The sequence below is a fragment of the Mustela lutreola genome, chromosome 2 (assembly GCF_030435805.1).
Source record: "Mustela lutreola isolate mMusLut2 chromosome 2, mMusLut2.pri, whole genome shotgun sequence".
NCBI classification, from domain to species: Eukaryota; Metazoa; Chordata; class Mammalia; order Carnivora; family Mustelidae; genus Mustela; species Mustela lutreola.
Genome location: NC_081291.1, coordinates 103,755,756 through 103,781,330, shown reverse-complemented (window position 1 = coordinate 103,781,330; position 25,575 = coordinate 103,755,756). Strand labels below are relative to the sequence as shown.

The 25,575-nt window shown below is 45.2% G+C and overlaps 1 protein-coding gene and 1 long non-coding RNA gene across 9 annotated transcripts in view; one reads left to right on the top strand and one right to left on the bottom strand.

Annotated features, from left to right (window-relative positions):
- The window catches only part of MYLK (myosin light chain kinase), a 265,162-nt gene extending 243,223 nt beyond the window's left edge, over nucleotides 1-21,939 (top strand). For 5 of the 8 annotated variants that reach the window (XM_059162872.1, XM_059162871.1, XM_059162869.1 and 2 more), the window contains 5 exons: nucleotides 6,960-7,112; nucleotides 9,600-9,723; nucleotides 15,318-15,447; nucleotides 17,079-17,210; nucleotides 19,904-21,939. In XM_059162872.1, coding sequence (XP_059018855.1) covers nucleotides 6,960-7,112; nucleotides 9,600-9,723; nucleotides 15,318-15,447; nucleotides 17,079-17,210; nucleotides 19,904-20,148 — 784 coding nt within the window. In that variant the 3' untranslated portion in view covers nucleotides 20,149-21,939. Of the gene's footprint in view, nucleotides 1-6,959; nucleotides 7,113-9,599; nucleotides 9,724-15,144; nucleotides 15,164-15,210; nucleotides 15,448-17,078; nucleotides 17,211-19,903 lie in introns of those variants that run through there. The other 3 variants (XM_059162870.1, XM_059162876.1, XM_059162877.1) reach the window with 3 other exon arrangements.
- LOC131824636 (uncharacterized) overlaps nucleotides 21,469-25,575 on the bottom strand; it is a 26,453-nt gene continuing 22,346 nt past the window's right edge. Inside the window, exon 3 of the long non-coding RNA XR_009350918.1 lies at nucleotides 21,469-25,436. This is a non-coding gene — a long non-coding RNA (uncharacterized LOC131824636). The remainder of the gene's footprint in view (nucleotides 25,437-25,575) is intronic.

Sequence of the window (25,575 nt, the reverse complement as noted above, 5' to 3'; positions counted from 1 at the left end):
ATGTTCACTGTGAAAATTTAAGGGCAGTCCCTAACTGGTAGGGAGACCAGCTGTCCTAGTTTCCCAGACTATCCTCATTTTATACTTTTTTAAAGATTTTACTTATTTATATGTCAGAGAGAGAGAGAGAATGCATAAGTAGGGGGAGTGGCAGGCAGAGGGAGAAGCAAGCTCAATCCCATCATCCCAGGATCATGACCTGAGCTGAAGGCAGAAGCTTAACCGACTGAGCCACCCAGGAGCCCTTAGCCTCTCCCCAGTGTAGCACTGAGAGTTCTGTATCCTGGGCAGCCAATAGGCCTGGGTGAACCAGGAAAGCTGGTCAACCTCCAGGACTGTGGGAAGTGGGCAACCACGTGGACTTCCTTGGCCCTGATCACCTCCAAGCCAAATGAAGATCAGATCAACTGTCCCTCAGAGGTAATCATCGTCCTCAGGTCTAACACCCTACCGCAGTTTTGCCTATCCCTGAACTTTGTATAAATGGAATCCTATGGGAAGATGTGTCCGGCTTCCTTTGCTCAGCACTGTTGGTGAAACCCACTGATGTCACTGTGCATGGTGCTAGGTTGTTCGTGCTCACGCTGTGTAGCGTTCTGCTGTATGACCCTCATCCGGTCTGTCATCTGTGCTGCTGGGTTTTAATAGATGCCCGTGGTGGGTATTCCAAGTATTCTGGTGCGTGTTGGGTGTACATTCTAGAGCTAGAATCATTGAGCCATAAGAGCACTTTATTTTAAAATGCCAATTCTTTTGGGTGGAGGAACATCATAATCTGGATAATATGTTCTATTGCTTTACCAGATTACCTTTAAGGCTCAGACCAAGAAATAGGGAAGACCTTTATGAAATGGGGAGAAAATAATTCTGATGAAAGGGGCATCATGTGGAAGGTGTTTGGCCAGCAGGGTGCACGGAGAAGGGAGAGCTGTGTGTGTGCCAAGGAGGCCAGTACGGGCCAGGCAGTCCAGTGTGGACCAGGCATAAGGGACGCAGGTCATCTCCATCCCCCCAGTGTCTAGGCTCCTGCACACACCACGGCGGGTTGCTCTGCCCTCTGGAGCTTTTCCTGTTGGCTCTCACAAGGGGGGGAGGACTAGGAGCTCCCTTCCTGAGTAAGGGCTCTCAGCAGAGCACGCGGGACCCAAAACAAAAGTGGGAGCCAGCCAGGCCCTTCCTTTCAGACCCTGCTGTGCAAAATTCTAGAGTAGCAGAGGCTGGAAGTTCCTGGAAGAGATGCTGTGGCAGTCTTCATGTACCTTCTACCCCTCTCGTTGGAGCTTCATTGTCTGTCTGATAATCCTTATCAAGGCCACTTTCCACATTTGTACCAGAGGAATCCCCCATCTCCTTTCTGGGGCCAGTGAGAGACGGAGAGGCCAGGGAGTTGGGGAAATACATAATAACTCATTTACTATTTAACACATAGTTGGTGAATACCTCCTAAGTGTCCAGCTCTGTCCCGTACATTGTTATGAACTTCTTGGAGGAACTCCTCAAACCCCTCAGGGAGATCAGGGCTGATACTGTCCTGGCCTGGAGACCCCTGGCCTCGCTTCCAGGCACAGGAGAGATGCAGTGGGTGGGGTCATGAACCCCCTATCTTCTAATCCCTGATTTTGGAAGGAAATGGTAGATTGTGTGAATTTCCTGGAGATTTCCTGATTTTAGGCAGGAGGAGAGAGGACAGGAGTGATCTAGGCCACACATTAATGATGTCCTAAGCCTTTCCTCCTTTTCTAAGACCTCCTTTCCTTTCCCGCTTTCCTCTCCTCTGTTTTCTGAGGACTTAGTGTTGCCTTACCGCCTGGGGGGACACCAGAACCCTTCTCTGTGCCTTTCTCCCACCCCTACTCCAGAATTCCTTCTCTCCCTCCCCTGCTCCAAGGCAAGGTAAAGGGCACTTACTGCTCTGCCTTCTCCCTACCATCTTCCTACTGGGCTCAGCAACAATAGGAAGATGAGCTCATCACTTCAGTTCATTTGTCTTTTTTTGTCCTCAAGATTTTACTTATTTATTTGAAAGAGAGAGAAAGAGCATGAGTGGGGGGAGGGGCAAAGGGAGAGGAGAAAGGAGCCCTGATGTGGGGCTTGATCCCAGGACCAGAGATCATGGCCCAAGCTGAAGTCAGACGCTTAACTGACTGAGCCACCCAGGCATCCCTCAGCTCATTTCTTGAGCATCTATTACAGTCCAGAACACCACAGCCATCCCCATCCAGAGCCAACTTCTAGAGACATCAGCCCAGTGAGCTAGGGAGAGCGCCCAGTGCCCAAGTGTCAAGTGCCTACTCAGACTTGGGTTTTGGTACAGGGTTCTTCAGAGGGATCCAACAGCCCCACTAAAGGCCACCCTTGCCCTCCCCACTGCTGAGCCCAGACATGCTGTCTGATTCCAGCTCCTGCAGCCTCCAGGAGCCCTGAGACCAGACCCAGACCCAGCTACTACCTAAAGGTTTCACTCTTCAGAAACTTAGGCTGCAGCTAGAGTGACTAACCCAGGCAGTCCACTTTCTTGGACACTGCACAAAACGATACCCAGTTCTTCCTCTGGAACCTAACCAGCCCTCTCAGATTTTCCACCACCCTGAGGAATGTGTGTCTGAAGGCACAAATGGGATAAAAAAAAAAAAAAAAAAAACAAAACTAATGTCTTCCTAAGCATTCAGTAGCTCTGCTGACTGATGTGTGGTCTCTTTCACCGGCCATTCCTGCAGGAGGTCATCTGCTACTCAAAAAACACCAGGAGGAGAGTACAATGCAAGAGGCATTTCTATGTCTTTCTCTTTTCTGACATTCTGCCCTGCATGCAGAATGGTCTTCTGCATAAGATTCCCTGCCTGAAGTTTTGCTTCAGTGAGAGATTAAGAATTAAGAACAGGGGGCACCTGGGTGGCTCAGTGGGTTAAGCCTCTGCCTTCAGCTCAGGTCATGATTTCAGGGTCCTGGGATCGAGCCTCCCATAGGGCTCTCTGCTCAGTGGAGAGCCTGCTTCCCCTGACCTCTCTCTGCCTGCCTCTCTGCCTATTTGTGATCTCTGTCAAATAAATAAATAACATCTTAAAAAAAAGAATTAAGAACTGCCTGCTGTCATGACCTCTGTGACTCCTCAGCAACCATTAAAATTGAATGTGAAGACTTTGTATACACTTGTGAGAGACAATGTCAAGTGACAAAAAAGTGGAACACCCAAAAGTTTGCCCATAGTGATTACAGTTTTGTTAAAAATAAATAAATAAATGGGTGCCTGGGTGGCTCAGTGGGTTAGGTCGCTGCCTTCGGCTCAGGTCATGATCTCAGGGTCCTGGGATCGAGTCCCGCATTGGGCTCTCTGCTCAGCGGGGAGCCTGCTTCCTCCTCTCTCTCTCTGCCTGCCTCTCTGCCTACTTGTGATCTCTCTCTGTCAAATAAATAAATTAATTAAAATAAATAAATAAATAAGATAAGATTTAAAAAAAAACCAGATAAATTTGTTGTTTATGTTGGGGAGGAAGAAAAAAACTTTCCTCCACCCTCTTAGGTTCTTTTCTTGGAGGCCTGCAAATCAAACTGACAGAAGGCAGATTAACAAGAGAAAAAAAACAGATTTAATTATGTATATATGCATAGGAGTTCACAAAGAAATGATTCAAGAAGGTGTTTAGAATTGGGGGCTTACATACTATTTTAAAGAGAGCAATCAAGTAATTGTAGAGAAATAACCAGACCAAGGAAAAGAGGTTTGGGGCTTCTGGAGGAGGAAAGTTGTGAGAAGGTGACTAGGAAATGTGTAGTAAGTAAGGGTTGTTTAGCAAGGTGTTAGGAAGATGAGTCTTGTCTTTCTGGGAAGGGAGAGAACATATTTACAAATGGAAATTTATGTTACCTTAATAAAGAGAAATGTATGTCCTGCTTTTAGATTGAAAGGGAGGGCAAAGAGCTAATTGCCTTCAGCTCAAAACATTCTTTATACCAAAGTGGCTTATTTCGGAGTGACATACTCTGATCCCCTTCAATTAAAAAAATGAGATAAAACTAGGAAGAGGGGTGGGTAGTTGTGTTTTTAATGCTAATGTTATTATGTTTATTGATTGGGTTGATCAACCCAACCGAATATGATCCTTATGCAAATTTTAGCAATAAAAAACCCAAATAAGAAATTAAAAAAAAAAAATCCTGCCAAATCCCACCACCAGGAAACATCACCGAAATTCCGACACTCTCTTTATCATCATGTTCTGCATATATGGCAAGTTTTCTTTTAGAGACGTACTCTTTAACAGGAATTCTGTGGGAGCTCGGCAGGCAAGGAGACAGCCAGGGCTGGGGGTATTTCAGATGGATGGGCTGCCAGAAAGGAGGAGTGCCAGAGGCGAGGACACTCTCCCCAGCTGTGAACTTTACAGAGATTAAGCCCTATCTTTGCAGGATTACAGTCCCTAATTAGGAAAAGAGGTTTACAGAAGGGGCCCGGTGCAGCATTCCGCAGCAGGGTTGTCTGCTCTTCTGGCAGTCTTTGGAATGCTGCAGGACTTTCCCCCTCTTTGTTTCAAATGGAAAATGTAAAGAAGGAGGCACCTAGCTGACAAGCAAGAATCAGGCTGCTTCTAGATGGGACTAGCTGGGGTCGCACTGAATTGCAGAGATGGGGAGAGCTGGAAGCCCCTAGGAATTCTAACCTAGCACCCTTGGTGGAAAAAAGGGAAACTGAGGCCCAAAGAGTGTGTGTGTTTGTGTGTGTGTGAAGGCAGGGCAGAATGGCCTGTAGGTGTGCAGACTTGGGAGTGATTTGCTACCACACTACCTTCGTTGTCATGTATAATGAGCCCCTTGCCTTCTTCAAACAGAAGGGAAATTGGTGTTTGGCTTTAAGACCTCTTTTTTTTTTTTTTTTAAGATTTTATTTATTTATTTGACAGACAGAGATCACAGGTAGGCAGAGAGGCAGGGAGAGAGAGAGGAGGAAGCAGGCTCCCTGCGGAGCAGAGATCCCGATGTGGGGCTTGATCCCGATGTGGGGCTTGATCCCAGGACCCTGGGATCACGACCTGAGCCGAAGGCAGAGGCTTTAACCCACTGAGCCACCCAGGCGCCCCGGCTTTAAGACATTTTAATGCCATCTGCAAAACTCTGTTATTCTAAAATACAAATATATTGACTAGGATGAGATAACTCACATTGCAAAAGCTTTCTTCTTTTTACAAAAGGTACCATCCAAGGTTTCCTTCCGTGGCAAGCTTTCCTCACAATATTTCAGTGGCTTTTGTTTTACAAAGCTGAGTTTGCAGGTGCTGTTGTATTTCATAAGCTGAGTCCCTTTGGACGTAGAGACGCCTCCAGAAGGATTTGCATTACTGTTTATGATAATGGGTTCTTAAGGATTTGGGGGAAAGGGACATTAGTAAAGGCTTCATCTGGAAGGTTGATGGCAAGAGGCCCTATATCCATCTCGTGGGACTCAAGTGAGGTCAGGGCAGGACAAGCTACATAATTTGTGGGGCCCCATGCAAAATGAAATGGTGGAGTGACTTGTTCAAACGTTACTCTTTCAGCATGACAGGAGCAGATCATTAAACTAAGAGCGAGACCTTCTAAGGGTGGGGCCCTGTGCACCTGTGTAGGTCTGACCCACCCATGAGGTCACCCTAGGTCAGGGTGAATGGCAGGGGGAGGGTTGGTATGAAGATGAGGTACACAGAAGTGAGAGATTAGGCCGGTAAGCTGTAAACCTGTCCTACTTGGCTTTGAGATACTTGGCCTGACATATTTCATTTGTTACTGGTAAATGTGTCATTCCCGAGGTCACAGATTGGTGAGGCAGTGGGGAAGAACTGTGTAATATCTGCAGTCTTGAACAGAGCTCCTTCCTACGGACCAGGCCTCGTGCCAGAGCTGTACGCCAGGATCGCTTCATCGGCATAGAAATACTGATTAAAGGAGCAGTTAAGATCTAGGCTCTAGAGACAGATGCCTGGGTTCAGATCTCACTGATCGAATCCTTGGGTGAGTTATTTAACCCCTCTCTGTGCCTGTTTCCTCATCTGTTAAAGCCGTGAGTTACATGGGAGAGGGGTGGTATTAGGATTGAGTGAGTTCATCTACTTTAAGCTGTTGGCCCAGTGCCTGGCACATAGTAAATGTTTGCCACCATGGTGCTGTTGATGGAGGAGAAGGAGGAAGAGGAGAAGGATAAGTAAAAGTGGTGACCACTGTAGAGTGAAGTGGTAGGTTTTCCATCATATAGAGGAGGAGAACATGGCACGGAGAGATGAGGAAATTGTCCCAGATCACCCAGAAAATGAACAGACTGTGCCATTTCCTCAGCCTCAGTTTCTCTTAGGGAAGCTTTTTGTTTTGACCTGAGTGCCTCAGGCTCACTGGTATAGGCGGATCACCAAACCCACGTTGCTGGTTTGAAGTCTCCTGTCGTCCGTGCTTGCTAAGCACCTGGGGTGTGATCGGCCCTGTCACTGCTGCTGACAGGGAGGAAGATGAGAGGTAGAAGGGAGCAGGGGCAGCCCGGTGTGTGATGAGTGCTATACCATGGGACTCGTCCCTGGTGAGGGGACAAGCACCAGCACAGAGGGGAAGGGACTCTTCTACCCAGGAACCTTGGTGAAGGTTCCGGGCTTTGGGCAAGAACAGAGGACAGGGGGGAGGTACCCTGCTATGTCCTGACAAAACATAAACTGAAGTAAGTTCCTTCCCCTCAGCCTCACAAGGCAGGTGGTGATAAGAGGCATTGACACCCCAAAAGTGCAGTGAGCCCTGAAGAGAGTCAGGGCCACAAAAGCCTGGGGACCCACACTCTCTCCTTTTCTCTGGCAGGAGGAGAGGCAGGCACAAGGGTATTATGGGTGCACAGCTTTGCAGGCCCTCACTCTTGACCTCAGTGACACTCGCTTGGCGGGGATCGTCCCACCTGCCCTCCTTGCCAACACCCACGCCCATTCATCTGCTGTCCCGCTCTTCTCTTCCAGGGTTAGTGGACTTTCCCCCTTCATGGGTGACAACGATAATGAAACCCTAGCCAACGTTACCTCAGCCACCTGGGACTTCGATGATGAAGCGTTCGATGAGATCTCTGATGATGCCAAGGATTTTATCAGCAATTTACTGAAGAAAGATATGAAGTAATGAGTTGACATTTCCATCTTTTCCGCTTCCCCGGTCCCTGGACTGGGGTCCGGAAGCAGGGACTTCCTTTAACCCTCTCCCCTGAGGAGGCAGGGAGGTCAGGCACTGCAAGTAGTGGGGAGGGGGAGGGGTCTTCCTAGGCCCCCTATGCCAGTTCCAGGCACCCCACTAGGCTTTAGAAGCACAGAAACCTCACTCGAAAAGCAGCCCTTGATGGCTGTTGCAGGGAGAGAAAGAGCTTGCTGTGTGTCAATAATGACAGCCCTTTTCGTTTTCTCTGTGCGAGTGTAGCTGTAGCCTGGCTGATACCTCAGCCCCTCTTCGGGGGTTACTCGGGCAGTATCCTATTTGAGGCCCCTGATCATACTCCCCCGCTAATCTAGCTTGGTGTTTTTTCCATATCTCAATGACTTAAGAACCACAGGCCTGAACAAGGAAACCTCTCCCACCGGCCCAAGTGAGGCTGTGATTTCAGACCTCTGGCTCAGCCTTGTTCCCACGTGGCCTCTGGCCCCCCTCACTATGCAGACTGTGCAGTTCCTCACCTCTGCCCTGGGGGGCTGCTGGGAGCTGCCCATGTGGTCAGTAGAGGGACACATAAAACTGTAGTGACCACTGGGAGGCCAGTGTGTTCGGTCACATGGATGGCCTAAGGCCATGAGAGCAGGTCAGACACACCAGGTGCTTTGTAGGTGTTTCCATGGGAGAGGAGTGGAGCTGGGGAGGCTAGGGCAGAGGCCTCGGGTGTGGTTAGCAGAATCCGTGGGTGAGGACTCTCCAGGTGAGGGGACTGGTGAGATGACAGCAGGGAGGTGGGGAGGCGGTGCGTGTGTGGGGAAAGCTGGCCTGCCCCAGGGAAGGGAGCAGGGGCTGCCAGGTGAGAAGAACTGGCCCACTGGGTGCCTCGCCCACTCTGTAACAGGTGGCCAGATGAGGCAGAGCCTGGCTCCAGGAGCGCCGCCCCCCACCACCACTAGCATCTGGCTTTGCCCTAGAAGGGTGGTGTTGAATAGTAGGGTACCAGAGGATGAGAAGGGGAAGGGTGGCCTGACTCCACAGGCAGGTGACTGTAGGGTGCGGGTTCCTCCCTCTCTGCGTGGCCCACAGACCCCCTCTGAGCCTACCAGTTATCTTGTTACCCCCCTGGAAGAAATCCTGTTTGCAACCAAGATCACGGTTGCTAAAAGAGTAGAGTTGAGGGTCTCTCAGATGGCTCTGATTTTCTGGTTCTGTGTCCACCTCTCAGTCCTTTTGAGCTACCTCAGGCCAAATTCCTCCAGAAGCTACATCCACTCCTTCTGTGAGATCATCATGGCATTTTGTTTCACAGCCTTTGTAGCAGAAGTAGGCATGACCCAGGTAGAATCTGGATGTCATGGGGCTCTAGATTCCCTTTCAGTGGAAGCGATCCTCAGTCTCAGGTGCTTTGTGGCAATGCAGACCTCCTTCCTAGTAACACTAGTCCAGGATGGCCTTTGTCCATCAAGCTTCATTCACTGAAAATTTGGTAAATGAGGATATATACACACACACACACACACTCGTTTTCTCATCTGACCTCAGATTGATTCATTAATGAGCTGTGCGGCCCTTTGGTGCTCATAAAATGGATTCACCAAAGAACTGATTTCAAATTATCAAGATACTCAAGTCCCATAAACTCCTAAATGTAGCATCTCTTTAACTAGAAATCTCCACCTATTCACACTTTAAAAAAATATTTTTATATTATAAAATCAGTACATGTGAATTGTAGAAAATTTGAATATAGGAAAATTATAATAATCCATAATACCTTTATCTAAAGATCACTGCATTTTGCTGTAATTAACAAATTTAATTATACTCATTTTTCAATGTATGTTAACATTGGTTCTTTGGGCTTTATTATCCTATTACAATTAAGGTGATGGCCCTGAATTATTTCTAGAATCCCAGAGCTTTCAGAAAGATTAAATGAGTTTGAGTGCAGTTTCTAAGGTTGTCGTAAGTTATAGGTTGTATGTAGGACAAAACCTGACACTCAACCACACCGTAAGACAGGAGAGCTCAGTGATTCTGAGAGATTTCAGCCTAACGTTTCACTCTTCCCTCCACCAGACAAGGAGACAGAAAGATTAGAGTCCACAGCCCCCTAACCCCCTGTAACCAGTAGAATGGCCCTGCCCTAGAATATCATTCTCAGATGTGTCTGCCCTTACCCTTCCTAGACCCCAAGGGCAGGTCATGAGACTCCAGTTGCTTACTTGGTGGTTAGGCCTTAACACTTAACCTATTCTGGGTCTAGTCAGAGTAGCCCAGACCAAAAGAGTAAAAAGACCAGGAGCACAGTGACCCTGATCGTGGTGGATGAACTGGGAACAGAGAGAGCCCCGGGCTCTGCCCAGTGTGACCAAGGACAGGTGACCTCCCATTTCTGATCTGACTAGCAGTCTCTGAGGTCCCCTCCTGCTCAGAAATCCTCTGATCTCTGCCTCCATCAGAAACCGCCTAGACTGCACCCAGTGCCTTCAGCATCCATGGCTAATGAAAGACACCAAGAACATGGAGGCCAAGAAACTCTCCAAGGACCGGATGAAGAAGTACATGGCAAGAAGGAAATGGCAGGTAATGAGGGTGCCGCTTTGGACTCGAATGTTGCCCCTCACATTTGCTTTATTGGAGCTTCCCTCAGTCCAAAGATATTTACATCTGTTTCTGAAATAGTCTGGGACCAAGAGTGACATTTCATGTCTTTGTGGCTAGGGTTGAGCAACATCACCTTGAAGCCTATTTGGCAAGCCTGGAGAATGTGACCTCCTTAAAGACAGTAGGATGGCCTTACTTTTCTTATAGTGAAGGAGGAGGGCAGCACAGGATCTACAAAGAGAGATAAGGTCCCCACCACCTAGGGAGATTGTGTGTTACTATGTGTCCTTGGGTGAGTGACAACCTTCCCATGCCTTCGTATTCTCACCTCAAAAATGGGGGATAATAGTGGTAGCAACATCACAGCATTGTTGGGAGAATTACATGAGGTAATCTTCATCTGGCCTTGGGAACATTGCATGGCACGTAGTTAAGTGTTCAAAAATGATACCAGTAGCTCATATGAAGGGCTGGCCATGTCAGGGAACATTCAGAACACTTTCTATACAGTCTTTTAATCCTGGGAGGCAGGTATGATTATTTTCCCCACTTTACAGATAAGCTGAGGCAGAGAAAGGTTAGGAAAGTCACCAGGGATCATGTGGCTAGTAAATGGGAGAGGATTCAAACACAGAACCTGGCTCCAAAGTACTGTCTTAGCAATGGCACAAAATTGCCTCTGATTAATAGCAGCTGGATGAAACTGTCATCCAAACCACAGAGAACTTGTCATTGGCTATGTTATTTTTATGATCACTATTAGTATTACAAAATTTCTGGGCTATGGTTTCTATACTCCAGTACACGGTTTTTATACTCAAGGAATGTTAGGGTAATGGGGCACTGAAGCAAATGGACATAAAAGGACATAATGCACATCAAGAATCATAAACTATCAGTATAGTCTTCCATGGCCATATATGTGAGTGTAGATGGGAGAAGGGAGCCAGTCACCCCGGCGTTGGATGTGGTTGTGAGGAAATGCTGCCAGGGGCAGGACTTTGAAAGTGGTCATGGAACTTGGGCTTGAACAAGAGAAGAGGGGATACAGCATAGATGGGAGAGAAGGTGTGGAGGTCCTCACCCTGATAAGAGCAGTGTCCTTTAGCTGGGCAGCCGGGGGAATTGGGGCATTTAAAACTGGTCTGCATGGCAGAGAAGGAAATCTCTATTTTAGGGACAACTTGGAGACTGGTAATTTGCCATACAGCATGACTAAACTGTGGTCACTAAGTCCTCAAAGAGCACAGCTTCACACACAGGTGGAAAGGAGCAGACGTGAAGGGGGCGGCGCTTAGGGTGTGTGGGTTTAAGGGACCACTACCCCCTGAGTGGCTCAGCCAGGACTCCCCCCACAATGAAAGTTAGTTCCTGGTTAGCCCCCGGTAAAGGTTTAGGGGGACTTCTTGGCTCCCTCAAGTGCCAGGTGACTTGGAACACCTGTGTTGCTTAACTTACCTTCCGATATCATTAGGATCCAGTGAAATCAGAGTAACTAATGTTCTTAAAACAAAAAGGCATCCACAAAATCAAAGTTGGCTTTATTAACGATCCTATGGCTGGTGTGGGTGTGGGGTGGTCCTACATGCAGGGAGTCCCATTGGGTTTCGCTTGGACAACAGTGTGGGGTTAAGAGGCAGCCTTATCACTTCAGGCTCTCTGGGAGCATCGACACATCTGTTGATGAACCAAGGCCAGGAAGGATCTGAACCCAGGGGACAGGGGCAGAGAAAAGGAAATGGGAGAGGAAATAAATGGAATTTTTTAGTCCGATGGGTCAGGGAACCATGATCTGTGTTGATATTTTAAATCACTTAAATTTTTTTCTACTTGTTAACAGTGTAACTAGCCATAAGGTTTTCTGGAAGTGAGAAGGGAGAGAAAAGGATAGAATTCAGAGGAGGAATCTTAATTTCCTATCTTCATAGAGGTAGCAGCGTTTGGAAATGGGTTTTCCACAAAAATAGCGGTTAGGTCTCACAAACATACACACGAAAGTAGGCTAGAAAATCCCATGCCATTCAAGATGTCCCTGAAGCATAAACTCTCTGATAATGGCTCAGCTGTATCTACCTATGCACATTTTTTTACCTCAGATACAAGGACCTTAGCACACTCCAAACAGGGCCTTCCCTCTCAGGGCAGCTGAGGTTGTGTTTGCGGGGGCTAAGTGCAATGGAATAAAATGGGGTAGACTATGGTGGAAAGGAAGGGCCAGGGCAGACATGGATGGCCCAGAAATCTCTATGGCTGCACAAGAGAAGGTTCCTTGCTATCGTTCTGGTGTGGTTTCCATAAAGGGCCCAGGAAGAAGGAAGTAACATGAGAGCAAATCCCTATAAGTAAGGCAACCTATAGATGACTACTTATGTCATTGATCTTAGAAGGAAGTTATTCTGAAAGAAGGTACATTTTTTATTTAAATGAAAAACAATCTTAGACATGGTGAGCAGTAGCACAGGGTGAGTTGAACAGGGTAACAGGGCTGCTGCTTGTAAAACTGGAAGTGAAGGACTGGGAATTAGAGGCCTGTGGGCAGCCATCTTTATTTTCTGAGACCCACAAAGACTCCATCAGTATGGTCCATAGGCCCATAGAGAAGAAAGTTTTGACCCTGGATAGCAGAGAGTACTCTTGGCCATCACATTTGGATATTATGTACTTGTCAGGGGACACTGGAGTCTCAGAATTGTTGGTATATATGTAGGGTCTGTGATGGCTGGCTGGCTCTAGGGTGACCAAATTGCCCCCACTGTACCAGGGGCCTCTCAGCTTTAGGCCCCTGAACGACTTTCATTGTGGGAAAGCCCTCAGTTCTAGGGAAACCCAGGAGGGTCAGTCACCCTCACTGGCTCTCCCAAGAAGGGAGTCTGTGCAGCATTAGGGAGACTAGTACAAACAGTGCCCGCCTGGAGCACAGGAATCCAGCCTTGGCAATTGCCCTCAGACAAGAAAAAGACTTCCTCAAAGCAAGGATGGAACTTAGGGAATTGAAACTTTATTTCTTGATGTTCCAAAAATTTCTAAAAGTCTTAGTAAAACAGCAACCAATTTTTAGCTCAAAGGCATGAAACCGGAAGACTTGAATGTACAGATATCTTTCTTTTTTAGTTGTGACAATTTCTCTGCTGATTTTTTTTCATTAATCTGTTCCCAAAGATTGAATCTGATGTAGATTATTTTTAAGATTTTTCCCTATTAATCACTTCTTTTCTCCCTGTTTTAGAAATTATATGCTGTAATACTCTATCTGATGGAAAATTTCCCCCTATGGGTAGCCTATATGTTTATTAATGTGTATTGGCTCCCTTCTCTGAAATACTCTTATATCTGCCTTGTTCCAGCAACTTCATATTAGTCATTTTGTTAATAGAAGAGGAAAGAGTTCCTTATTTGACACCACACAAGTGAAGATAGTCATGATCAGTCACAGTCCAGGCATTCGGAATTAGGGAGCCCATGGGCTCACGGGGAGCATTTACTGCTACACAGTCACATGTATGAATCAGAGTCTCTCTGCAGAAGACTGGAGCTATAGGGAGACTCGAATCTTCTGGTTCAAGAACATGAGGTCCACAGAGGGGAACTGATTTACATAGTAACGTCCCTTTGTTGAGAACGAACTCTCTCAGTCCAGTGATTCCTGGCCCAGGCAAACTGATCTATGTTCGATAAAGGGAATCAAGAGCCAGAAGGACTGGGTCTGAGAGTTTGGCGGACCTGGGAATAGTCTGGTCTGACATTGACTCCATAGGGAGGGCTGCCGTGGCTGGTGCCTCCTCTTCCTGCCCATTCCTGAGGTCAGGATGACCTCCCATGGGATGAGCTGGGTCTCCCCAGCTAGCACAATAAACAGATCAATAATGTCACTAGGAATAGCCTTTCCCAGCAGAGCATGCAAGACTGCCACATGGGCTCAGTCTGCAGGTACATTGGGAGCCTGCAGGGCCACGGGGCCTGTGCACGCAGCTACTGTTCTCTCTCACCTTCTTCCTCCAACCCCACTTCATCTCCACCTGGGGCTTCCAGAACTCTGTTCAGAGGGACGCAGCTTTGCCATGGTGACAGAGGGCCAGAAATATAACCACACCACAGTGATGTATGCAAGAGGGCTGATGGCCAGGGGACAGAGCAGGATGGAATGTCTGTCCAAAGTGCATGAAGAGAGCCACAAGGATGGCATGTGACAAACAGAAAAGTGGCGATGGTCATAGAAGATCTCAGCTTAAACCACACACACACACACACACACACACCCTTATGAGTCCTTAGTGCCCTGTGATTCTTTTCTTTCCAAAGTGATTTTTTTATGAAAATATCTTGGCTTTCCAGATAGTCCAAAATTGTGAGGCTTTACTGAAATGCTTGAACACGTGAAGTTAGTTCAGGAGGAAATGGCTTTGCTGCTGCAGCTTATGGCCCAGTAGGTGAGTGCTAGCCACTGGCCTGTGTGCAGACTGTTTCTTTCCTTTCTTAGGAGCCAGTCTGCAGCGGTGTCTGCCCTCTGGGCACACAGCATCTGGATGCCTGAAAAGATGCTTTGGGTACAGAGATGGGAAGAGTTGCTTATGCCTTCATTTCTTACCTTGTCATTCCACTGACCTTAGAAAAAGGGCAAGAAACTTCACCTGGAGGTGAAACCTTCAAGGACCCGTGGAGTAGGAAGGTGAAGGAGTGGTATAGACACTATTGTATATTGTAGGGGATTTCCTGACTTAAATCCTTAGGCTTGGTAGAATTTTTACAATGCAAAGGAAGTTTTCATCTCAAGTTCTGGCATCCTTTTCAACAGAAATTCTGTCCTCTCCCGGAGTCTCTCATCTCAGAAAAGCAAAGTGCTTCTGCCTTTCATTTCTTTGGGTCCTTCTTTTTGATGCCTGGGAGTACATCAGGGAGGAACAGCCCTCTAGAACCTCACTGTGCATTCGCAGACTCACAGGCCAGTCAGAGTGTTTCTCAAAATCTCTTACGTATCTGAATCATAAACAGAACTAAAGAGACCTTGGAGATCATCTTGTCCAACCCCCTCCTTATACAGAGAAGGAAACTGAAGCCCAGAGAGGTTAAGGAACTTGCCCAAGGTCAATAGAAGGCTTTTTTTTTCTTTTTCTCTTTTCCCCTTCACATCAGGATCTGTGGGATCTGTAGTAACTTTCTCTTGACCAATTAAATTCCTATCACTAGTATTGTTTTACGAGAAACAGCCCACTGGGCCCCATCAGCAATAAGTCTTTGGAGCTGTCTCAGCCTGCAGTTGCTTTATATAAACTATCCCTTTTATGGGAGTTGAAGCACAGTATGAAAAGGGTTTTTGTCTCATGTTGACCTTGTTTAGTCACATTAACACACACATTGGTTCCAGGCCCCATTCCATTCTCCGAACATCTTCTGACACGCTGATAGTGCTGAGCAGAGCAAGGTTGGGCTCACTCCTCCGGCAGATCCTCAGCACTTGGGAGGCCCTCGTTTCAGGGACAGCTGCCTCTCCTGGGCTAGGCTCTTCTCCCCAAACCCCGCTGCTCAGCTGGAACCGGGGACGCCGCCTGAGTCCAACCCCAGTGTCTGTTTTCCAGAAAACGGGCAATGCTGTGAGAGCCATTGGAAGACTGTCCTCTATGGCAATGATCTCAGGACTCAGTGGCAGGAAATCCTCAACAGGGTCACCAACCAGCCCACTCAATGCAGAAAAATTAGAATCTGAAGGTAAGCAGCTCCAGGAAGGTTTTTCTCCAGCCAGCTGGTGAGAAAGGAAGGGTTGGGGGATGGAGGGACATTTTACAGTTTTGGGGGGGGGGGGTTGGTTTGTTGTTTTTTTAATAATATAAACTACAAGAATTAAAGTCTGAACTAATTTTAGGTTGCTAAGTCTACTTGTTATTCTTTAATTGTTCAACCTTAAGTTTAACTATTTTCAGAGGGAAAGTTATTTGTCTAATAGAATGAGATGACCTCTGCTATTCTCCTCCCTATATTTTACATAAGAATTAGTGAAGACTTCATTAAAAGCTTTCTTTTTTCTCATTACGAAAGTGATATTTGTATATTGATAGGTAAACATAAAAAAAACACATATAGTATCTTTTTTAAAAAATATTCTTCCATATTCTTACTTTGGGTTTTTCTTTTAACAAATGAACTATAGTCCACATTCCTTTGGCATTTTTCAGGATACTGAAACATGTCATTTGAACGGGGTAGACTGTGCATGACGGGGCTCCTCCTGGAGACCAATAGGGTTAGTTATTTGCACACCATCTTCGAGACACTGCCCTGACCATCTCCTCAGTGAAGGGCTTGGCCTCTTCCTGCTCCAGAAGCATGTGGGGTCTGGCCCTAATCTTCTTGAGGTGCCTCATTTCGCCAAAGACACCCCCTACCTCCTGCTGCCTGGTGTTTTTGGTATCCAAAGTTGAGAAGCTAAGTCTAGATCCCTCCTGTGTGTAAAAGCAGGGTAACTGGTGAGGCTGCTTGCTGGGCTGCGCTGAGGGAGTCGGGGATATAGTGTGCAACTCATGGTCCTGGTTCCTCCTGACCCACGCTCCCCAGATGATCCAGAAATAGCCTGAAGGGAAGAGAGGATACAGGAGCCCCCTGCTCCCCAAGTACAGCTTTTCCCTGGACTAATCCTAAGTCTTGGTCCATGGTCATACAATAGGAAGGCAGTTTAAGTGTGGACAGAAATCCGGGCGAGTGGAAGATGCATCTAGGACCCAGCTCCTCCTTCCCAAGGAGCAGGCCTGCTGCTGCAGGAGGAGGGCAAAGGGGTGACAGAGAACGGGAAGGCTGGTGTGGTTTGTCCTTCTTAGACACCCTCCACTGAATCCTGAAACAGCATGGAATGCAGCCAAAAATCCTTTTTAAAGATTATTTCCTTTTTCAATGTGTCAGCATAAGGGAAGGGGGGAGTTCAAACATTTCCGCAGTTTGGTCACAGTTCCCTCTGCTGCCAAAAGCTTTTGGCAGCAGGCCAACCTGTCCCCAGGAGAAAGGTGTGTTTGATTCAGTCCCCTAAGCCACATTATTTGCTGAATTTTAGCAACTTAAAAAAAAAAAAAAAAAAGCTCTTTTTAAATTTTATTATTTTATTTATTTGACAGAGAGAGATTACAAGTAGACAGAGAGGCAGGCAGAGTGGGAGGAAGAAACAGGCTCCCCGCTGAGCAGAGACTGGATCCCGGGGCTGGATCCCAGGACCCCGAGATCATGATCTGAGCCAAAGGCAGAGGCTTAACCCACTGGGCCAGCCAGGCTCCCCACAAAAAGCTTTCATAAATGAGGGAAGAGGAGAGAATGGGGAATGAAGAACTGATTGCATTTCCTTCCCTGTCTCCTAGAAGATGTGTCTCAAGCTTTCCTTGAGGCTGTTGCTGAGGAAAAGCCCCATGTAAAACCCTATTTCTCTAAGACCATCCGTGATTTAGAAGTTGTGGAGGGAAGCGCTGCTAGATTTGACTGCAAGATTGAAGGTAAGTTGTAGCTTTTTCTTCCCTTGACTACAAAAGGGGTGTGGTGGACTGGTGAGCCCTGCTGCGTGCCCCAAGCAAAATGTCCATTCTGGGCAGCTGGGCTGTGAGGACAACTGGGCGAGGAGTTGGCCTACTGCTCCCAACTTCCCCTCCTGAAGGTTGGTGCCATTCAGTGACTCACCTAGGACACCTTTGCCATTTCACATCCTTACATCAGCCACTAAACTCAAGTTAAAAGTGGTTTATCACAGACCTATTTGGCTATGGAACACACTTAACGCAATGAGCTTTGCAAGCTTCTGGGAAGCGTGTGAACTGTCCACAAGAGTCTTCAAAGGAAGAGTATGGGATGGGGAGCCAGTGGCCCTGTTGCTCATCCTCGAGCTGTGTGACTTAGGGTGGTGATCTAACTCTTCTGAGCCTTAGGCCTTTAACCTTAAGATGACATCTAATGCCTGCGTAGCTCTGGGGATGCAGTGAGAGGACGTATGTGAAAAGGGGGAACCTTTAAATACATTCAAGATTTCATGAAGTCAAGGGAAAAGCTGGGGGACTGGTAAGTGCAGAGAGTGAGAACACCATGTTATTCCAGATGGAGGGAAGCCGAGCTCCAGGTGCCTATGCCACCTTTCCCATGCTTCTCTCCTGCCGAGAATAATGTGGCCGTAGAATTGTGAGTTGTTAGTGCTCAAGGGAACTTAAGGGATCTTAGCATAGCTCCTGAGAAGTGAGCAATGTTGGTGACACAAAGCATTTCAGCTTCCAGATGGCAACATTCCAGAAAGATAAGGACAAGAAAAGGCAGGGTTTTTTGTCTCAAGTCTGTAACTTGTGTGCCAGCCCAAGTGGAGGGTTAGCTCCCATTTCAGTCTGACCAAATAAAGCACAAGAGTTCATTAAGCAACTTTCTCAAGGCTGCATAGCACAGGACAGCAGGCAGAACAAGTCATGCCTCCCATGTTCTAAGATTCTCCAGCAGTGTGACTAGATAATGCCTTTGAGGTAAAGTAACCCAAAGTGAGGAATGAAAAAAGGTTTTCTCCCGCCTCATTATATCTTGAATTGCCTTGTAAATGCAGTGCCTATAATCATCTTTCCCTTTTTATATTCAGTTAAAGAAAGGTAAATGTGTTGCCTTTGCTAGTGTGAAAGTGCACCGCTTGGGGACACTGCTGAAAGGTCTGGTGTCAGTGCTCAGAACTGTCACCATCGCCACTGTCTTGGGGTCTTCTGAAGTTCTTTTTCCTTTTTAAAAATTATTACTGCATACTGTTTATCATTTTTGTACTTTTCTCTTTGGGATTATTTCCTTCATTATTTGCATAACTGACTAAAGCACTAAGGAGGAATTAAGGCATATGGCTGCAGTTTTGATAAAAACAAAATCTACTTGAACGTTTGAATCCTTAAATTTTTATGTGTAATTTTTATTCAGGATGGGGTTGTAACTTTTTTTCCCTATAAAAATATATCCTGTACATAGTACATATGATGCATATATATATATATATATATATATATATACATAAAATATATTTTTACATGTTGAACTTTCCAGAAACATGACTAATAACATAAAACGATGGTGATCAATGGGGTCAATTCCAGTTATTTACAGTTGGCAGATTATGCATCTTTGGATCAGACTAAGATAAATACTGCCTTTTTTTTTTAAGCAATATTATCAGCTCCTCTAACCTATGTATTATAGATCTTATCATCAGCTTTGAGTTATAATTTACATAAAATTTATCCATTTTAAGTGTATAATTCAGTGATCTTCCATAAATTTACAGAATTGTACAATCACCACAATCCAATTTAGAGTATTTCCATCACCCCCAAAAGATCTCTTGTGCCTGGGGGTTCCTGGGTGGCTCAGTGGGTTAAAGCTTCTGCCTTCAGACCAGGTCATGATCTCAGGGTCCTGGGATTGAGCCCCACGTCAGGCTCTCTGCTCAGCAGGGAGCCTGCTTCCTCCCTCTCTCTGCCTGCCTCTCTGCCTACTTGTGATCTCTCTCTGTGTCAAATAAATAACATCTTTTTTTTTTTTTAAGATTTTATTTATTTATTTGAGAGAGAGACAGTGAGAGAGAGCATGAGCGGGGAGAAGGTCAGAGGGAGAAGCAGACTCCCCATGGAGCTGGGAGCCCGATGCGGGACTCGATCCCGGGACTCCGGGATCATGACCTGAGCCGAAGGCAGTCGTCCAACCAACTGAGCCACCCAGGCGTCCCATCAAATCAATAACATCTTAAAAAAAAAAAAAAAAGATCTCTTGTGCCCATTTGTTCTCTTATTTTTTACTTATACTTATTTAAGTTCAGCTTTTATACAAGATAAATTTTCTGTTCATCCAAGGAGAGGTTTAGCTGTAGGCGTGTGGCTGGAGTCAGTGCTATGTCGCAGGTCGTACTCTAGATCAGTGTAAATGTGGGACACAGTACAGCCCCCGCAGGGATGGCAAATGGCATGCCTGTAAAGTACCTTTTGTCAGGGTTTCAGATATTACTATTTACAATATATGCCCATATCCAAATGTAAATCTCAAAAAGAGATGCCAAAAGCCAACATCATGACTTTTTCCCTGCCCCCCTTTAATCAACAGAGGCTGCTTAGGAGCTGCTTTCATGAGTTGATATGAAACTTTGAATAACGGTTTCTGCAACTTGTGTCCTCCCCCTGTGCTGCAGGATACCCAGACCCTGAAGTTGTCTGGTTCAAAGATGACCAGTCAATCCGGGAGTCTCGCCACTTCCAGATAGACTACGATGAGGATGGGAACTGCTCTTTAATCATTAGCGATGTTTGCGGGGACGATGATGCCAAGTACACCTGCAAGGCCGTCAACAGTCTGGGAGAAGCCACCTGCACAGCGGAGCTCATTGTGGAGACCATGGAGGAAGGAGAAGGGGAAGGGGAAGAAGAGGAAGAGTGAAACAAAGCCAGAAAGTAGCAGCTTCTAAGTCGTTTTACAAAGACTATTTCTCTAAAGCTCAAAAAATCCAAGATAGTAAAAGCACCTAGTGTGATAGATTCTCTAGTTAGGTCATTTGAGGGTTGACTGTTCAGCAACAGCAGTTGGTACCTAGCAGTAGCTAATGATGGGCATTAATGTGAATTAGCTGGCCCCTTAAGATACTAGCACAGCCAGATTTCATTTTGGGAAATTACCAGTAACTTGCCTGATCAGTTGATGTTAGAAAGTACCCAAAAGAAATCTTTATCTGGGCAAAGTCATAAATTCCCTAGCTGAAAGCGCTTGTGAAAAATAAGGCCCTGCGCTCACAGCTCGACCCAGAAGGTCCCTGGAGATGGAGATGTGTCTGTCCCAGCTCCTCACTCCAGGGAACGGTGTCTCCTCCGGTCTGGCAGCACTTCATCCTGAAAGCAGTTGAGCCATTCTAACTTACGAGGCCCATTTGATTCCAAAGTATACTGTAGACATGCAAACTTTTCATTTCTCTCCCCTATTCCACCTGCCAGTTTGGCTGGCTCTGAACCTGCCAGGAGTTTAAGCCCTAAGGGTGTGATGCTTCGTAGGTGCTGAAAGACCGGTCCCTTGCTCCTGGATGGCTGGCTTCCTTAGGCAAATAGAATCTCTTTTCTTCCAAAATCAGCAGGAAATCTAAACTTATCCCCTCTTTGCAGATGTCTAGCAGCTTCAGACATTTTTGTAAGAACCCGTGGGGGAAAAAAAAAATCCTTGCTCATGTGCTTCTCTTCTGAAACCAGGATTCGTATTTGTGTGGTTACAGAATATCAGCTCTGCATGTGTGGTAAGGATTCCTGTGTTTGAATGTATGAAAAACCAGTTTGTTGAAAAGTTAGTCTGAATTATTTATCGGCCACTATGAAACAGATTTCAACTGATGAAGGGCTGTAGAACTGCGCTTACTTTGGAATCTTCCTTCAGGGTAGTCTGAGTTTAACACACCTTCCGTGCTACACAATCGCCAGAGAACTCTACCTACCTTATGGGTTCCACAATGTTTTCTTCTTGAACGTGCATCAGTCAGGCCTTGCCCCCAACCTTCAAATGTATCCTTAGACCTGATAAATGCACTCAGACTTGCATCTTTAGGAATTTTTCTTTCACTACATCGGCACTTAAATTTTTCTTTATAAACTTTTTGAAGGTCATAAACAAAGACTATAAGCCGATATGCCTAATACATTTCTCTGCGTGTGTGTGTAACATTCCAAATACTTTTTTCTTTTCCACTGTTTGTAAAGTGCAGCAATTTCATGTTTCAAGGGACTTTTTAATAGTTCCTCAAGAACCAGTCTGAAATGACTTCAGTTCAACCCTACACAGTATCAACTTTAGAACTTTGATATTAGTCTTATGTTACCTTCCATTCTATTTTTATCTGCTTTTTGCTGCTAGTTTCAAATTTGCCAGTATTTTTCTTTTTGCTTTTTAAGCAGTTAAACATTTTTTTTTCATAATAGCCACAGTATTGCCACAGTTTATAATAAAGGGTTTTAAAATTTGATTTAGAGCATTTGAAGCTTTTCTTCACTTAGCTGTGTTTAGACTATAATCTTTGTGTGCATGTGTGTTGTCATGTGTGCGTATGTGTGGTGTGTGTGTGTTTGCTACAGGTTTTTAATGTCTTGAAATTGTGTTAATGTTCTCCCAGTTTATTATGCCATCGGAATGGTAAATGAGAACACTACGACTGTAGTTAGCTCACAGTTTTTAAATAAAGGATACCACAGTGCATGCTGTTTGTTCAGTCTCTGCAGCCTTCTCTTTCTTTCTCTGCCACCAGCTGGAGACTACCCAGAGAGCTCCTGGCTATGACAAACAAAAGCTGTGCTGTATGAATGGCTGAGACGGTTGGGTTTCACTACAGAACAGAACAACTTACAGAGATCTTGTTCACACTGGGTAGCCTAATTTGCAAATTTTGTGCAAAATCTCTCTTGAGCATCAGTTTGGTTCAATTCTACAGATAACTTCCATACATTCGATATCTAGCAAATCTTCATAATGCTAAGATCTATATGACATTTACAGCATGTGACAAAATAATCATCATCATTAATATTATTAACTAGGGCTTGGTTTGCATTTGTAATTTTGCTGCGGTTATTGGCAATCAAGTGCTATCTTTCTGTGTCTTGATATTGAAACATTTGTTAGGAGGAAATTCCTGATTGCCCTCCTGCTCTATTGGAAATCTGTTATCAGATGGTGAGTCCCATATGTCTTGAGTGTTCAAACGATATTATAGATACTCTAGAAAGGATCAAGGCATACTAATAAATGTTGGTTAGATGATTCTATGATTCTACAATGTAGTCTGGAGGGAAAAAATCCATTGTCCAATTAATAAATATTTAATTTTTTTCATTTTTTTTTTAGGCAACCACAATCTACAAGTGTTCCTAGTGAGGAAATTACTATTTTTAAAGAAAAGGACTTTTTATTCCTTGCTAGGGAAAAACTGACTATAAATATTCTGCACCAGGAAAAAAAGACATTTTCTCCCATTCCATTTTCATCCCAAACACATAAAAATTCATTAGTTGCTGTTTACATTGCAGAACCTCATATTAAATGATACTTCCATGTATAATTAAAAAGACACGATGACTATTGTCAGCTCTAACTTTATATAGTGTCTTTTACTTTTTAATCAAAGTGTTTTGAATTTTACTTTTCACATCTTACTGGTTATTAATAAATCAATGCTAATAAGTGTCAAGGAGATTAAGGATAACTGAATTCTAAAGAAACTCAATTCTCCAATTTTCAAGAAAATACAAGTAATACTACTGTCTTTACCCTGTAGGAACTCCTTCACTGTATTTTGAAAGGGAGGCAAACATCCTTGCTAGTCATTAAGGAGGCTCTTTTCCCCCTGGCACAGCATTGTGGGTCCTTGGCTCGATGGGGCTGTGACTTGTGCCAGGCAGTGAGCTGTGAGTAGAAGTGGTGGGTGTCTCCTCTGGGCCAGAGCACTTAAGTGCTAGTGTAAGGCTCTCCCCTATGACTGGCAACATGTAAGATGGTGACTGCTTTATTGGCCTGGGCCCCCAGTCAACCCCCACTGGGTACATAACACAAGTAAGAAATAAGCCTTGGTTCTTATAAATCACCAAGATTTTAGGTTACTTTGTGACTGCAAAGTAATAGACTATCCTGTTATAAGGTCATCATCAAATTCTACTTCCATTATGACTAATATGGTAGCCACGGTCACAAGTGGCTATTTAAGCTTAAGTTAATTAAAATAAATAAATTTTCAAATTCAGTTCCTCAGTTGTGCTAACCACATTTCAAGCATTCAGTAGTCACATGTGACTAGTGGCTACCTGATCGGACAGCACAGGTTAAAACTTTCTGTAAAGTTCTATCAGCACTGTTCCAGATGGATTATAGAAAAACGAGAACTCCAAATTTTACTGAACCAGGCATATTACTTTTCAAATTACAATGAAATTAAAACTTAAATGTTTGTGTGAAATCAGTCTGGAGGGCATGGTCCATAGTTTCACCAAATTACATTGATAGTATAGACTCAATACCTACGTTATAGTTTGGGTTTAGCCATTTATATTCACACATATTTTCCACTTTTTAAGACATTTTAAAAGTACCAGTTCTATGCTCCTCACCACCAAATCTAAGTAGACCTGCATTTCAGAAGCAATTACCAGATTACTTGTGATATGAAACAACCAGCCAGGACAACAATCTCAGGTGTTTTCGGAACCTGGAGCTACCTGAGTTAGGAGAGAATCCAATGGGGCCATCTGAGATAGATGCAGAAGAAAGACAGGGTCACTAGGGTAGGATTTCCTTGACAGTGACCCAAAAGGGAAGTGGGAGGGGCCATTCCGACAGCTATAATCATTTACCTTCAGTGGCTTTGATCACTGGAACTGGAGACAGCCAGGAGACCTACAATGTTTGGAGACAACTTTAAAATTTCTAACTGCTGCTTGTTTGAAATCTTAGCCCGCAGGCCCTGCTGTGTTCCAAATGCTGATATTCTGCAGGGAGGGCTTCATGTCAGAGACTGTTTTTGCCCCAGTGGTGACCACGTGGAAGTGTGTATAAATCCTCACATTATTGGACTCTGGGACTAGAGTTTTTCTAGTTGGAGATAATTAAGAAAGAAGAAAATTATAAAGTAACCTGTCGATTTGGTCATTCACACTTACTAGCTTCTTTTGGGCAGACGTTAGTAGCCTCCAGTAGTTAAGAGAGGTGGAGTTACAGGGCTCCTCCACAACCTTATTCCAGGTGCTATGTTAAAGTGAAAGAGAGCCTCAGGCCAGGTTCATCAATTACTTTTTTTTTTTTTTTAATTTATTTATTTGACAGACAGAGATCACAAGTAGGCAGAGAGGCAGGCAGAGAGAGGGGGAGGAAGCAGGCTCCCTGCTGAGCCGAGAGCCTGATGTGGGGCTTGATCCCAGGACCCTGAGATCACAACCTAAGCCGAAGGCAGAGGCTTTAACCCACTAAGCCACCCATGCGCCCCCCGTCAAGTACTTATTAACAAGTAGACATACAACCTACTCTGTAAGGTCCATGAAGTCCCAGATCTCTCTCCAGAAAGCACCTGACCTGTTCACTGAAGACAAACACTACAGGAGACTAGGGTAGGGCTTAGCAAACCTGGTTAATCAGCCAAGGGGAGTCGGTTCCAGCTGCACCTCCTACTGGAGTTGTGTAGTTTGTGCTTCAGTTTTCTTGTCTATAAAATTAGAGTAATACCTCCTCCCCCCATGGTTATAAAAATTAAATGAGTGCAGGGTGCTTGGGTGGCTCAGTCCGTTAGGCACATGACTCTTGATTTCAGCTCAGATTATGATCTCAGGGTCATGAGATCAAGCCCTCTGTTGGGCATGCTTGGAATTCTCTCTCTGCCTCTCCCCACCCCACTGCTCCTGCTAGCATGTGCACACATGCTTGCTTGCTCTCAAAAATAAAAGATGATGGATTTTTTTTTTTTTTTTAATGCGGGCTCCATGCCTATGTGGAGCCCAATGCAGGGCTTGAACTCATGACCCCGATGTCAAGACCTGAGCTAAAATCAAGAGATGTTTAACTGACTGAGCCACCCAGGCACCCATAAAAAATAAAAATAAAAATAAATGAGCTCATGCACATTACCTGCTCCTGAAACTAAGCCCCTATTCTTCTGGTAGTCAGAGATGCTAAGTTGTGTCAGAAATATCCTCTCTCAAGGAACTGATTATATCCTGCAGAAACAAAATACACATGTGAAAAAGTTATATACTAATGAAAGATGAAAAGAACTATTTAAGTTCACCTACGTCCCAGAGAAGGATCTTTGAATCTGAAAGTGTCCATGCAATTGTACAAAAAATAATTGCTGTG